This window comes from Clarias gariepinus, chromosome 2 (assembly GCF_024256425.1).
Source record: "Clarias gariepinus isolate MV-2021 ecotype Netherlands chromosome 2, CGAR_prim_01v2, whole genome shotgun sequence".
NCBI classification, from domain to species: Eukaryota; Metazoa; Chordata; class Actinopteri; order Siluriformes; family Clariidae; genus Clarias; species Clarias gariepinus.
In genome coordinates, this window is record NC_071101.1 from 49,918,015 (window position 1) to 49,930,807 (window position 12,793).

General features: G+C 44.6%; 1 protein-coding gene across 1 annotated transcript; it reads left to right on the forward strand.

The window, feature by feature from the left end:
• The first annotated feature begins 11,409 nt into the window (after positions 1 to 11,409).
• On the forward strand, positions 11,410 to 12,408 carry LOC128518102 (trace amine-associated receptor 1-like). Its single transcript, XM_053491246.1, has one exon. The coding sequence runs from the start codon at positions 11,416 to 11,418 to the stop codon at positions 12,406 to 12,408; it is 993 nt and encodes a 330-aa protein (XP_053347221.1). The 5' UTR covers positions 11,410 to 11,415.
• The last annotated feature ends 385 nt before the right edge of the window (positions 12,409 to 12,793 follow it).

Here is a 12,793-nt window from a genome sequence, read left to right on the forward strand (position 1 = left end):
ACCGCAGACCGCGTTAGTTGAGGCAGCAGTGGGTACCCTCCGAGATCTGCCCCCCCAGAATACGCAGATATTGGCCGCACACCAACATACAGGACAGTATGGGCAGCATACTCGAGCAGAGAACAGCCGGCACCCCCCGCTGGCAGCATATGGTGGTTTCATGCAAACACATCAAGTAAAAAATGTACAAGTCTTCACAGGAAGTCCAGACTGTAGAATGTTAGTGGAGGACTGGATTCGTGACATACAATACCTTTTAGAGGCAATCGAGCTCCCTGTCCACCTTCGGTTCAGCACCGTAGTGCGGCACCTGGGGGGAGAAGCCCGAAATCTCATCCTCAACCTCCATCCCCATGACCAGACCCCTGAAAAAGCATTCGAGGAGTTACGAGCTGAATACAGTGATGCTCGAGGTTCCCTCGACCCGCTGGCTGACTTCTACGAACGGTCCCAGAATGCAGGTGAATCAGCCTGCTCCTACGCCATAGCATTGGAGGCAAAGTTGCGGACGGTAGAGGAAAAGCAGCGAGGGGGTAGGCCTTTTCAAGACCGAGATAGTAAACTTACCCGCCAGTTCATGAGGGGTCTCACTGATGAGGAGGTGTATAGGAGGATTGCACCGATGGCACCCAGGCGCTGGAGCTTCCGGGAGCTGCAGGCAGAGCTCAGAAATCTAGCTAGAGAAACCACAAAGTTCCGGCCACAGACCAAATTGAACAAGACATACGCCCAGGTGCAGGTATCAGGAGTGGCTGGAACCGCTAAAGTGGACCGATCGAGGAATCCATCTGATCTAGCAGAGCTGACAGAAATGGTTAGGAAATTAGCTCTAACTCAGGAAGAACAAATGAATAAGCTGACGCAGTTGGAGTTCAGAATGACCTCTGCACCCGCTGCCTCCTCATTGCCTGTGCAGCCGACCAAGGGAAAAGTAAACCAGAGTCCAAGCTTTGTCTGTTATCGGTGTGGAGAGACGGGACACACAGCCAGAGTATGCCGAACATTGTTGCCAGATCCAAGCCTAGTCGGAGCTCCACCGCCTAAGGCTCCTGCTGATGGTCGTGTGCACCCTGCTCAGCATTTAAATGGTTAGTACCCGTGGCCGCCGGGGCATCCATGGGTACACAGCAAAGCCCCCACCAACATGTAGAGAGGTTTTCCGCAATAAGCGAAGGAACACCCCTAGTCGGTCCTAGAAATGAAGGTAAAGTAGAAGTCAATGGCAGAACTTGCAAGGCCCTCATAGACTCTGGTTCGCAGATCACCAGTATCACGCATCACTACTGGCAGAGCCATCCAGTTCTAAAGCAGCAGAAACTGTTGCCTTCCAAAATACCTATAGAGGGTGCCGCAGGCCAGGCAGTGCCTTATCATGGCGTTCTGCTTATCAACCTTAAAGTGCTGGGGAAAGAATTCAAGGCAGTGCCTACTTTTGTGGTGCCTGATTCCGACTATAGAGTGTCGGTTCCTCTGCTGGTGGGGACCAATGTCATTCGAGCCTCTAGAAATCACCTTCATGCCTCCTACGGCGTACAGTTTCTACACCAGATCAGGGAGAAACACCCAGAGTGGTATTTGGCACTGCAGAAGAAAGTGAGGAGCAGGGGGAAAGACGTGACGTTGTAGGTCCTGCTGTCTACACTGGTCGCACAATACACATCCCTGGTGGAAAGGAGATGGACTTGAGGTGTGAAATTAAAGCTGGCCCACGAAGAACAACATATACTGCCCTGATAGAGAGTGACCCCTCCATGCAGCTCCCACAGGATGTCTTGGTGGCCAAAGTGCTGGTGAATGTAAAGAAAGGGTGTGCTCCGGTTAGAGTGCTGAATCTCTCCCAGCGAGTTGTCACAATAAAGAGACATACTAACCTAGCCAGGGCAGTCCTTGTGGACCAGGTAATGGAGTTCCAAGACAAAAAGGGTGATGTTGTGAAGGATGAAGGACCAGGTTACAGCCTGAATCAAGTGGTGGCTAGCTGTGGAGTGGACCTAAGCGAAGCAGCGGTGGAGAATGAAGACCAACGTGCTCTGCTTAAGAATTTGTTGGAAAAAAATGCTAATGTGTTTTCCCAGCATCACATGGACTATGGTCACACCACAACAGTTCAGCACGAGATCCCCCTGGTCGACCCGAAGCCTTTTCGTCTGCCCTACCGGAGAATACCTCCCTCCCAGTGGCAAGATGTGAGGCGGTTATTGGTAGAGATGGAAGCTACGGGGGTCATCCGCCCCAGTAAAAGCCCATACGCATCCCCTGTTGTAGTGGTGACAAAAAAAGATGGGTCACTCCGGTTATGCATAGACTATCGGAAGCTCAATTCGTGTAGCACCCGTGATGCGTTCCCATTACCAAGAATAGAGGAGGCTCTAGAGGCATTGGGGCAAGCAAAGTATTTTTCCACCCTTGACCTTACATCTGGGTATTGGCAAGTGGAGGTCGCAGAACAAGACAAACATAAGACTGCGTTCAGCACCCCCATGGGGCTATTTGAGGCCAACCGAATGCCTTTTGGGTTACAAAACGCTCCCTCCACCTTCCAGAGGCTCATGACCTCCTGTTTTGGCGACCTCAATTTCACCCATCTTCTTATTTATCTGGATGATATTATTATTTTCTCAAAGTCATTTGAGGAACACCTTGAGAGACTTCAGCTGGTTTTTGACAGGCTTTGTGAACACGGTTTAAAATTAAAGCCCTCCAAATGCCAGCTTGTAAGGAGAGAAGTGCAGTACCTGGGCCACTTGGTGTCTGCAGAAGGCATCAGGACAGACCCTGAAAAAGTCAGCAAAGTTAGGGACTGGGAGAGGCCCACTAATCGCATGGAAGTGCTGCGGTTCTTAGGTTTCGTGGGCTATTATAGGAGGTACGTTAAGGGCTACTCTAACCTGGCCGCCCCACTATACCGCCTTACCTCCGGGGACCCGAGGAAGAAGAAACGGGGGACCCCAAAGGGCCCTAGAACCGACCAGCCATTCGTATGGACTGCTGATTGTGAGGAGGCTTTTCAGTCTTTAAAAGAGAAACTGATAAGTGCACCAGTGCTCGGCTACCCGGACTTCAGTCGGCCCTTCCTACTGCAAACTGATGCCTCGGGAATGGGACTCGGCGCTGTGCTGGTGCAAGTCCAAGATGGAGTAGAAAGAGTTATTTCATATGCAAGTCGAGGTTTGAGCCCACCAGAGACAAGGTACCCAGCACATAAACTTGAGTTCCTCGCTCTGAAATGGGCTGTGACAGACAAGTTCCATGACCACCTTTACGGACGCAAATTCACAGTACTAACAGACAATAACCCCCTGAAGTATATCATGTCCTCAGCCAAGCTCGACGCCACGGGTCAGCGATGGGTTTCTCATCTGTCCATATATGACTTTGACATCCAATATCGAAAGGGGCAGGATAATTCAAACGCTGACGCACTCTCACGTATGTCAAATCAGGAGGTTCTACAAACTTTACACTCTTGCCCGCAGCGGGTGCAGGTGAATGGAATAAGTCAGGAGGTGCAAATTACCCCAGAACCTGAGGGGGTTGTGAGTGACATTATAGATTGGGTGGAGGAACTGGGGAATGACCCACCCCTTACCAGTGAGCTGTACATGGAGATAGGGATGGAGACACTGCCTGCTATGACAACACAGGAGCTTAGAGAGTTGCAAAGGACTGACCCAGTAATCGGCCCCATCCTTTACTTTAAAGGCAGGGGTCTCAAACCCAGTCGGAGCGAGAGGGTGAAAGTGGGAGCCACGGGGGGCCTTCTCCTAAAAGAGTGGAGGAGGTTAGTGACCAATAAAGGGATCCTGTATCGCAGCATCAGAGACTGCAAAAAAGGGGTGGTGGAGCAGCTGATACTCCCAGAGAGGCTGCGGGAAACCGTCAAAACAGCACTGCACAATGACGCAGGGCATCTGGGATTTGAGAGAACCCTTCAGATGATAAGAGAGAGGTTTTACTGGCCAAGAATGTTCAAGGAAATAAAGGCTTGGTGCGAACAGTGCGAGAGATGCTGCCTTCGAAAAACTCCGACTGTCAATGTCCGAGCCCCCCTTGTCAGTATTCAAAGCAGTGCCCCCATGGAACTGGTCTGTATAGACTTTTTGACGCTAGAAAAGTCCAAGGGTGGTATGGAGAATGTGCTCATTGTCACAGACCACTTCTCTCGTTACGCTCAGGCATATCCTACCAGGGACCAGAAGGCGGGTACAGTAGCTAAAGTCTTATGGAAGAACTTTTTCTGCCGTTTTGGGTTCCCAGTCAGATTGCACGCAGACCAGGGGAGGAACTTCGAAAGTGCAATGGTGAAAGAGCTATGTAAATGCACTGGAATCACCAAGACCCACACCACACCCTACCACCCTCAAGGGAATGGCACTACTGAACGATTTAACCGCACACTGATGAACATGTTAGGAACACTAGAGCCGCATCTGAAGCTGAGGTGGCATGAGCAAGTGGACGCCATGACACATGCGTATAACTGCTCGCAACACGATTCCACTGGCTACAGCCCATATTTCCTTATGTTCGGCAGGCACCCAAGGCTCCCTGTTGACCTTCTCTTTGGGTCCCCAACAACAAATCAGCCCTGCGAATACGGCGAGTATGTCCAGAACCTTTTCGAGTCTCTGTCACAGGCCTATGCATTGGCCAATCGGGCGTCTCAGGTGGCAAAGCGACAACAGAAAAAGTATTATGACAAGAAAGCTAAAAGTGAAGACTTTAATCCAGGGGACAGAGTGTTAGTCAAGGTCTGTCATGTGGAGGGGAAGCAGAAGTTGGGAGATCGCTGGGGGGCACAGCCATATGTAGTGGTAAAGAAGCAACCAGGGTTGCCGGTGTATGTAGTGCAACCGGAAGGAGGAGGAGCGGAAAGAGTTCTCCATAGAAATCTTTTGACACAGTGTATGTTTCTCCCAGTGGAGCGGGGCGTAACACTGACCATAGAGGAAGATGAGTCAGTTGGCACATCAGACATCGAGTTAGAGGAAGGGGATAAAGTAGTGACAGGAAGTGAAAATCTTTTGATGGGAATGGAGAATGGAACCCCCACTGAAACAGTGAACGATGAAGAGGAGCAAAGGAGCACTGAGGAGACCGACATAGGGTCAGAGGAAATGAGCAACGGAGATAAAATGCATGCGACTGATGCTGGGGTAACCCCCACTCAAGTGCCCAAACCCCCAAGAAGGAATCCAAAAAGGACCCGACACCCCCCTGTTAAACTCTCACTTGAGGCTCAAGTTGTACAAGTGGAGAGTTCCCAAGAGAAGATAGAAAGGGGAAGAAACTTGTGGCTACAGAAAAAAAAGAAAAATAAGAGAGAAGCAGCAGAGCACACATCCAGCCACACGGCATGCACCCCGATAACAGTTGATTAATCACACATACACTAGCTACACACATTAGAGGTTATGTTTTCACACACAACATGTTTGTTGTTTGGTGGGTTATAAATCAGTTACCCTGATTTTGGTTAATTTGATGGCTGGGGCGCCATCAGTTAAAGCTGGGGTGGGTGTAGGGCAGTGAACTGAGTTGCCCACTAGGTGTCACTATAAGTATTTCTGTACACCAGTTTATTTTGTAGAGTTTGAGCCTCTTGACTTGCCGTAGTACTGATAGACCTGCAGGTTGCCATTTTGGCTTCAGTTAATGTTGTCAATGCTGTAGGTAAGTCATGTTAAGAGCAGCGGGAAGTTAAATGTAAATTACTTCTGTTGTATGTACACTAAAGTTCAATTTAGTGATATGTTTTTGGGGTTTAAACTGCTGGGTAGTGACAAGCAGAAGAAATGAGATAAATAATGTGTTTTGTTCTTTTATTTAAACATGATTAACAAGTTGTTATGGATGCAGAGTGATGTAGAATTAATACAGTCATCAAAAGAATCCTATTGAATTGTATGTACATTTAAATGAGAGGAAAACAATGTTGAGTTAATGTTGTCAATGCTGTAGGTCGTGTTTGGTAAAATAAACGGGTCAAGCCACGATCCACGAACAGTTGCCTTCTCCCCTCGGGTTCGTGTTTCCCCACCATCGCACACACACGATTACAACACAACGCAGAGCAATAGGGGCGGTGCTGGAAGCGGATGCACACGGATGGAGAGGGAAAGAGAAGAGTAAAGAAGGGTTACATGTTCATGTGTGAATGTTTATGGGGATTTAATCTGTTTCTGCAGCCGCATCTATTCACCGTAGTGATAAGTGATTAATGTCCCATCAGATCTTTAATGGGAGACGTTATGCTGGTTAAATGACTAAAGACATACTGATCCGTATGGACAGATATTTGTTCCAGATATTATGCGCCATTAATCGATTTGTTATGCCAATTTTTGACTATCAGCGAAAAAAACATCAGCGAAAACATCAAAAATATAACGAAAACAAACCCAAGCAGAAGTTAAATTTCAAGCTTTACTTTGCAGTAAAATATTATCTACCAGTGTATTAAAAGGAAATAGATAAAAACACCGTAATGTAAAATACTGTACATAGCCCGCATTTGTATTCCGTACCTATAACGGCTGGTATAGATAAATTACAGATGTTACCGTCTTTAAGTATTATTAAGGATGTCGTGAAAAATATTGCAATAAGTAGTTTTATTAATTAATTTAATCATTAATTAAAATAGCATAAGCATCATGGATTGTGTATTGAGTGATTTAAATCTGTTTTATGAATCGTTTTTTATCCCTCTTTTTTACCACATCATCTTTTTATGAAACTATGTTGACGTAAGTTATGTTATATATATATTAAATATAGTAACCGGCTGCTTGGACACTGCAGTTAACTGAAGCAGTCAATGCTCCATCTGGCGGAATTATACAGCATTGCAACTATCTTTTTAGAAAGCGCATGGGGGCGTTTATGGGGTGGGGCATCGTTAACTACGTCAACACGGGGGATCACATTCCGTGCACGGATCGATCATGGTCCTGTCACGGTCCTGTCATGGACCTATCATGCTCCAAGCGGCTGTTTGACGTGGCTCCCACTGTATGCACATCTGATTAACATCGTTTAAAGAGTGGATTAGGGATGTTTTTAAATTATTTACGTCTTAAATACGTAGGCTAAGCATCGTTCTAACATCGGGCACGGATGTCTCGGCGACATCTGCCAGATAAGCAAACGCCCACTGCTAGACATCTGCCAAATGAAAAAGATGACGTTGCATAGACGTCTCCGCAACGTGTGTGTGCTATCTGGGTTATGGCTGAAATAAAGCGGCTCACTTCGGCGTGTGTTTCACACAGCACTGCAAAGACAACGCTTATTTAAATACGGGCCAGGAGTAGCTCAGTGGTTAAGGCATTGGCCTACGGTTCAGAAGATCCCAGGTTCAAACCCCACAACCACCAAGTTGTCCCTGTTGGGCCCTGGAGCAAGGCCCTTAACCCTCAACAGCTGTGTAATGAGATAAAAATGTAAGACGCTCTGGATAAGAGCGTCTGAATAAGAGCGTCTGCCAAATGCCTAGATGTAGATGTATTTAACACGTATAAATTTGTGTTTATTGTATTTCTGGGAAAGAGAAATCTCTTATAAATCTCTCATATCGATGCGCTTGTTCATCTGACTTTAAATCAAAACTCGGTAAAGTGAAAGAGCGCACACGCACGCTGCGGGTTCACGCGGACATTTTACATTCACTAAATGGCTTATTTACAACAACATTTTAGCTATTCACACACATGCATTGTGCTTTGTTGTTGGTACAAACTTTCACTTTTCATCTCACCTTCGATTAAAATGCTCCCGATATGAGTCGACATGAGCAGCTTTGTTTCAGTCAGAATATTCATCGATCATGAAGAGATTAAACTGATTGCATTTTTTAAAAGTGAAAGCGTGCGTGATGTGAGCAGCTTTAATTATTAATAATTACATAATTGTTCAATGTTGGACAAAAACAGCAAAAAGCACCATAAATATTATTTTAATTATTAATTTCATGTCCTTTTGCTTTTTGGGTTCAGCGTTGAATGATTATTTGAAACCGAAGTGCTTTGTCTATTCATGCCACAAGTAATTTGATCATACAAAGATTATTACATTGTGCTCGGACCACTGAGCTTCTGATTCCAAAATTGACATTTCTACCGTTAAAAATAAAAATAAAAATGTTTTTACAAGCTCTTGAACTGTTGTTTGTATTGTTTTCTTTAATAAAAACAATAGACAGATAGGAACAAAGAGTATGTCTGAACAAAATTAATTGCAGCTGTTTTGTTAAATGTCCCTTTGCGCCACCTGATGGTCATTTTACAAATTACTTTGAACTGCGACTGATTTATTTTGGCTGTTGCCGTTTGGCCACGACGGAGTGCGCGACAGTAATAGACATTCCCATTGAGTAACCACTCTAGTTCCTCTCCTGCTTTGTGCTAAAGTCCACTATCAACTCCTTTATCTTGCTGACGTTCAGGAGGAGATTGTTCTTCTGGTACCGGTTCTCCAGATTTCCAACCTCCTGCAGGTAGGCTGTCTCATTGTTGTCAGAGATCAGGCCCACCCCGACAGTGTTGTTAGCAAATTTAATGATAGTGGTGGAGTTCGTAGTAGCGGTGCAGTCATAGGTGTACAATGAGTACAGAAGGGGGCTTAGAACACAACCCTGGGGGGCTCCAGTGGTGAGAGTAAGGGAGGCTGAGACATGTCCACCCATCTTTACTGCCTGTGGTCTGCCAGTTAGGAAGCTGGAGATCCAATGACACAGAGATGAGCTGAGTCCCAGGTGCTTCAGCTTGGTGGTGAGTGTGGATGGAATTATGGTAATAAATGCAGAGCTGTAGTCGATGAAGAGCATTTTAACATAATTCCCTTTCCGAGTGTCCAGGTGTGTGAGTGATGTGTGGAGGAGATGTGAGATTGCATCATCTGTGGAACAGTTCGGGCGGTATGCAAACTGTAGTGGGTCGAGTGTGTCCGGTAGTGAGAAAATAATGAAGTCTCTGACCAGGCCCTCAAAGCACTTTGGCTATAGGGCGATAATCGTTGAGTGAAGCAGGATGAGGTTTCTTCGGGACAGGAACAATGATGGACTCTTTGAAGCATGTGAGGTTAACCGACAGACATAAGAAGATGTTGAATATCTCTGTGAACACAGGTGCTAGCTGGTCTGCGCAGGCTCTGAGAATATGACTTGAGATGCCGTCTGGTCCTGCTGCTTTTCTGATGTTGACTCTCTTTAAGGCTCTCCTCACGTCATGCTCGAAGATGATGAACACGCTTCCGGTGCTGGCAGTGTCTTTCTGTCTGCAGCCGTTAGCGCCGCTAGCATTAGCATCGCTAGCATCTTTAGCTGCAGCCTTGAAATGAGCATAGAAAGTGTTCGGCTGCCAAAGTCACGTCCGTGTTCGTCATACCCGATGTTGGTGTTTTATAGTCCGTTATTGTTCTTAGTCACAGGCTTCTAGAGTCACTCTGTTGGAGCTGCGACTTTAGTTTCCTCCTGTAGCGCTGCTTTGCCTCTTTTACCACTTTCCGCACGTTATAAGACAACGCCTTGTATGGGTCCATGTCCCTCAACGTCCCGTCTTGTAGGCCGCGTTGCAAGATCTTAGAGCGTCGCAGGGGGTTTTATCCACCCACGGCTTCTGGTTGGGGAACGCTCTGATAGTCTTTTTTTCCATGGTATCATCTGCTAGTTTCCCAATGAATCCCACAACCACTTCTGTAAACATGCTGACGTCATCGGAGCTGTTTCGGAACATGTCCCAGTCTGCATCATCAAGTGCGTCCTGTAAAATGGACACCGATTAGTCTGTCCAGCATGTGACCTCCCTCTGAACCGGAACTTTCTGTTTGAGCCTCTGTTTGTATTTTGGAATGAGAAAGATGGCATGGTCGGATTTCCCAAACGGTGGACGAGATTGTACCTAGTAGACCTTTTTAATTGATTGTCGTGTAACTGTGGTCTAGTGTCCTTTCGCCCCTGGTGGGGCAGGTGATGTGCTGATGGAAGTTTGGCGCTGCACGTTTGAGGTTGGCGCTGTTCCAGTGCTGTGTCTGGTGCTGTGGGAGTGCCTCATACAGCTCGCATAAGGCAGTGTCCGTGTCCGCTTGAGGTGGAATATAAACGGCGCTGATTTTGACAGATGTGAACTCCTGATGGCGTGGTCTGGCCTGGGTTCAGCCATGTCTCGGTGAAGCAGATAAGATTGCAGTCCCGAATGTCTCTCTGGAACTTTACCCTGGCCCTGAGGTCATCGAGCTTGTTCTTCAGCGACTGGATGTCAGCGCTGGATGCTAGGCAGAGGTGTGCGGTGTGCACAGGCTCTTATCCTGTTCCTAGCGCCGGCTCGTTTCCCTCAGGGCCACCACTTTGCGTCGCATCCATTGTTCTCCCTCAGGATCTCACTCGGCCAGCTTGAATCTGATGTTAAAAACGTCGCATTGTGAGTACATTGTATACCAATAGAAATAAGAGTGTCTCTATCATACCTAATGTACTCAATGGTGATAAGCTTGCCGGTTTGAAGTTACTGGAAATTACCTTAAAATACAAAAACAAAGAAAAGTAGGTAGGAGCAGCTGACCTCAATGGCACCATCTTGGAGGAAATCTTGTGAGAGAGAGGTACTTCCATGTACACACAAGCATTTTCTTTACCATATAAGGTTAGCTATTAAAACTTTCTACAACAACACTTTACATGTTAAGTCTTTACATGTCGGCCATGACCTTTATATACACAAATAAACTAAATAAATTAAGTACAGAAATACATCAGTTTAGGTATGCTGTAGAACATTAGTGGCCAAACCAATTTTTCATGCACCTCCTTTTACATCCTGAACTAGTTGATCCCTGAGCTAACTGGCAGGGATGCTTTTTTTCAAGGATGTCCCTGTTTATTTATGAAAAATGATGCTAAGCCACATTCTGCACATGTTCCAACAGTGTGGTTATGTAGTAAAAGAGTGTGAATACTAGACTGGCCTGCCTACAGTCCACACCTGTCTTCCCATTAAAAATGTTTGGTACTTTATAAAGCACAGGTTATGGTTACAGCTGTGGGTTACCGGCTTTTCTAAAATATATAAAGATAATAAAACATTTAATAATTTTCCAGACTAACTATCATTTAGTTTAACACTGTTATCAGCATGAACTTTGCTCATTGCACCTTGTTTTAAAATTTAAGCTTTGTTTTTGTCAAATTTTGCATTATAGTTTGTACAATTGCCTGGCTAATAATTACTGGATGTTTTGTTTCAACACTGTTGTCATCATGTGTAATACTGTCACTCAAATTCAGGGGGTGTGATCAGTTTCTATAAAACCAAAGCAGCTTGTGTCACAGTTCATTTAATGTTACTGTTTTACAATGGCAGAAAATAACATCTGAAACATTTTTTCAAATGTTTAGACATGGCGAAAATTCATGTATTCATGAACCTGACAGAATTTAACCAGTCTGATTACTGTGAGCTTTTCTCCTGTCCAGAAAAATCTGTATCTCCTGCAGTTTATATCTTATTGTATGTGTGTTCAGCGGCTGTGGTTCTTCAAACAGTGTGTGGAAATATGCTGGTAATAATTTCTGTTCTTCACTTCAAGCAGCTTCACACACAAACAAACACACTTGTGCTCTCTCTGGCTGTGTCAGATTTCCTCATTGGTGCTTTGGTGATGGTGCCGATATTTATCTGGACGATTGAGTCATGCTGGATTTTTAATACAAGTTACTGCATCTTTTTGATGATAACTTCTTTTTTTCTCGGAAACCAGTCCATCTACAATATCGCTTTGATCTCTGTGGATCGGTATTTAGCTCTCTCAAATCCATTTTTCTACACAAAGTCAATCTCTAAGAAGTTTATGTGCATTGTAGTGTATTCTAACTGGTGTTTGTGTCTTGTGTATGTCATAGCACTTTTGTATATTAATAGAAACTTTATGGGTTTTGTAATGTGCCCTGGACAGTGCTTTTACATTCTGAATGAGGTTTGGACTGCAATTGATCTTGTTCACACATTTATATTTCCATGTTCTGTCATATTATTTTTTTATACTCTGGTTTTTGTGATTGCTAAGAAACATGCCACTGCTATCAGAGAGCTTAATAATCATGCACGACCTAAAACACAGAAAATCACCTCACACTCAATGAAATCTGAGAGAAAAGCAGCTAAAGTCCTCGGCATTTTAGTGTCTGTGTTTCTGGTGTGTTTACTTCCATATTTTATTTGCAGTGTATTAGGAGGTGTTATTAAAATACAGCCAGAAACTATTCAGAAAGCTGTTATTATGCTTTACCTTAACTCCACTATTAATCCATTTATTTATGCCCTGTTTTACCCATGGTATAGAAGGTGCTTTAAATTAATTATTACTTTGCAAATATTCCAAACAGACTCTTCATTAACAAACGTTTTATCATGAAAAGTATGTTTTTCTATTTAAGTTGATATAATTATAAAACACATTAATAAAAAAAAATAAAACCACAAAAAAATTAAAGCAAATCAACTGCAATATAATGCAGATAAGTATGCTGTGTAAATCAGTCACTTTGTTTATCTCTTACTGCATTTTTCATGTTTTTATTGTAACCTTAAAATAAAATAATGAATCATAAATAAAATAAACAATTACTTAGGTACAACGAACACATGCTGTTTCACTGTTACTTATGCTGTAAGGGCAGAGAAAAGCCTATGTCCCATTACTTCATCCAATTTAGTGCTTTTTAATATGTGTGGTTCGTCACAGATTCTTACATCGGTCCCTGCACGCTGAATGTTCCTCTCCAAGTTTCTGCGCATTG